General features: G+C 61.8%; 1 protein-coding gene across 1 annotated transcript in view; it reads left to right on the top strand.

Moving 5' to 3' along the window:
* The window catches only part of BAIAP2 (BAI1-associated protein 2), a gene marked incomplete at both ends in the record, with an annotated part of 2543 nt that overhangs the window by 826 nt on the left and 997 nt on the right, over window positions 1–720 (top strand). The window contains 2 exons of the mRNA XM_009872745.1: window positions 30–231; window positions 639–720. The exon at window positions 639–720 is cut by the window's right edge and continues 114 nt beyond it. Coding sequence (XP_009871047.1) covers window positions 30–231; window positions 639–720 — 284 coding nt within the window. The remainder of the gene's footprint in view (window positions 1–29; window positions 232–638) is intronic.

The raw sequence follows: 720 nt of genomic DNA, 5'->3' as shown, positions 1-720 counted from the left end.
CCCCCCCCCCTCCTCTCCTCTCTCCGTAGCGCATGTCGGCGCAGGAGGCCCTGCCGGCGATGAACGGAGTCTCAGGCCCGGACAGTGACGGGTACAACCACTGGTCTGAGATGAAGCCAGCACAGCCCAAATCTTTATCTCCTCCCCAGCCTCAGAAGCAGCTGAGTGACTCTTACTCCAATACACTCCCAGTTCGCAAAAACGTGCCACCGAAAAACAGCTACGCATCCGGTGAGGCTCCGTCCTGCGCTCCGGGGGTGCTCACGGGGAGCCCGGTCCAGCAGGGATGCTGGTGGCAGTGGAGGTGGCATCTCCGCGCCATCAGCTGCCGCTCGTGCCTCCGGCCCCGCGGTTGCGGTTGGGAAGTGGGGGAGCTGGGCTCTGCTCTGGGTTTCAGCCCATGGGCAGCATTTCCAGGAGGAAAATCTTGAGGAATCCTGTGTTCCCTTTGCTGTGGGCGATGCTAAGAGCAGTGGCCTGACCCTGCCTGGGATCCGGCTCATTAAGGGGGTGAACATTAAAGCTTTTACTGGCACCAGGGGTAAAAATGAAGGACCTGTCCCATCCTATGCTGGGCTGTGCTGGGGTCTGGCCGTGGGGCGAAGGACTCGGGACACTCGGTCTCTGTCTCCCACCAGCTGAAAACAAGACGCTGCCGCGCTCCAGCTCCATGGCCGCAGGGCTCGAGAGGAACGGCAGGACGAGGGGGCAGGCCATTTT

The sequence above is a fragment of the Apaloderma vittatum genome, unplaced genomic scaffold (assembly GCF_000703405.1).
Source record: "Apaloderma vittatum isolate BGI_N311 unplaced genomic scaffold, ASM70340v1 scaffold28677, whole genome shotgun sequence".
Lineage (NCBI taxonomy): Eukaryota > Metazoa > Chordata > Aves > Trogoniformes > Trogonidae > Apaloderma > Apaloderma vittatum.
This window is presented reverse-complemented; position numbering and strand designations above follow the sequence as displayed.